This window comes from Pterocles gutturalis, unplaced genomic scaffold, assembly GCF_000699245.1.
Source record: "Pterocles gutturalis isolate BGI_N339 unplaced genomic scaffold, ASM69924v1 scaffold15358, whole genome shotgun sequence".
Classification (NCBI taxonomy): Eukaryota; Metazoa; Chordata; class Aves; order Pterocliformes; family Pteroclidae; genus Pterocles; species Pterocles gutturalis.
This window is the reverse complement of record NW_010120739.1, coordinates 3,708-3,955: the sequence shown is the minus strand read 5'-3', so window position 1 is coordinate 3,955 and position 248 is coordinate 3,708. Positions and strand designations below refer to the sequence as shown.

At 66.1% G+C, this 248-nt stretch overlaps 1 protein-coding gene across 1 annotated transcript in view; it reads right to left on the bottom strand.

The window, feature by feature from the left end:
• The window catches only part of LOC104464336 (solute carrier family 2, facilitated glucose transporter member 9-like), a gene marked incomplete at its 5' end in the record, with an annotated part of 6,789 nt that overhangs the window by 3,161 nt on the left and 3,380 nt on the right, over window positions 1-248 (bottom strand). The window contains 1 exon segment of the mRNA XM_010077007.1: window positions 16-117. Within this exon segment, the coding sequence (XP_010075309.1) occupies window positions 16-117 (102 nt within the window).

Sequence of the window (248 nt, the reverse complement as noted above, 5' to 3'; positions counted from 1 at the left end):
GTGGCCAGACCCTACCTGCAGCAGCAGGGAGGTGGTGATGCCAGCCGAGCAGAAGCCCATGGCGCAGAAGCCGACGATGATGAGGGGCCGTCGGCCCACCTTCTCAATGGTGAAGCACTGCCAAGGGAGAGCAGAGATCGATGGGGCGGTGGGGAGCTCCCCACCAGGATGGGGGCACCCCCTGAACCACAGATCCAGCTGTGGGCGGGAAGATGCTCCTGGTGGCATCTAGGGGGTGGGGGCAGCCC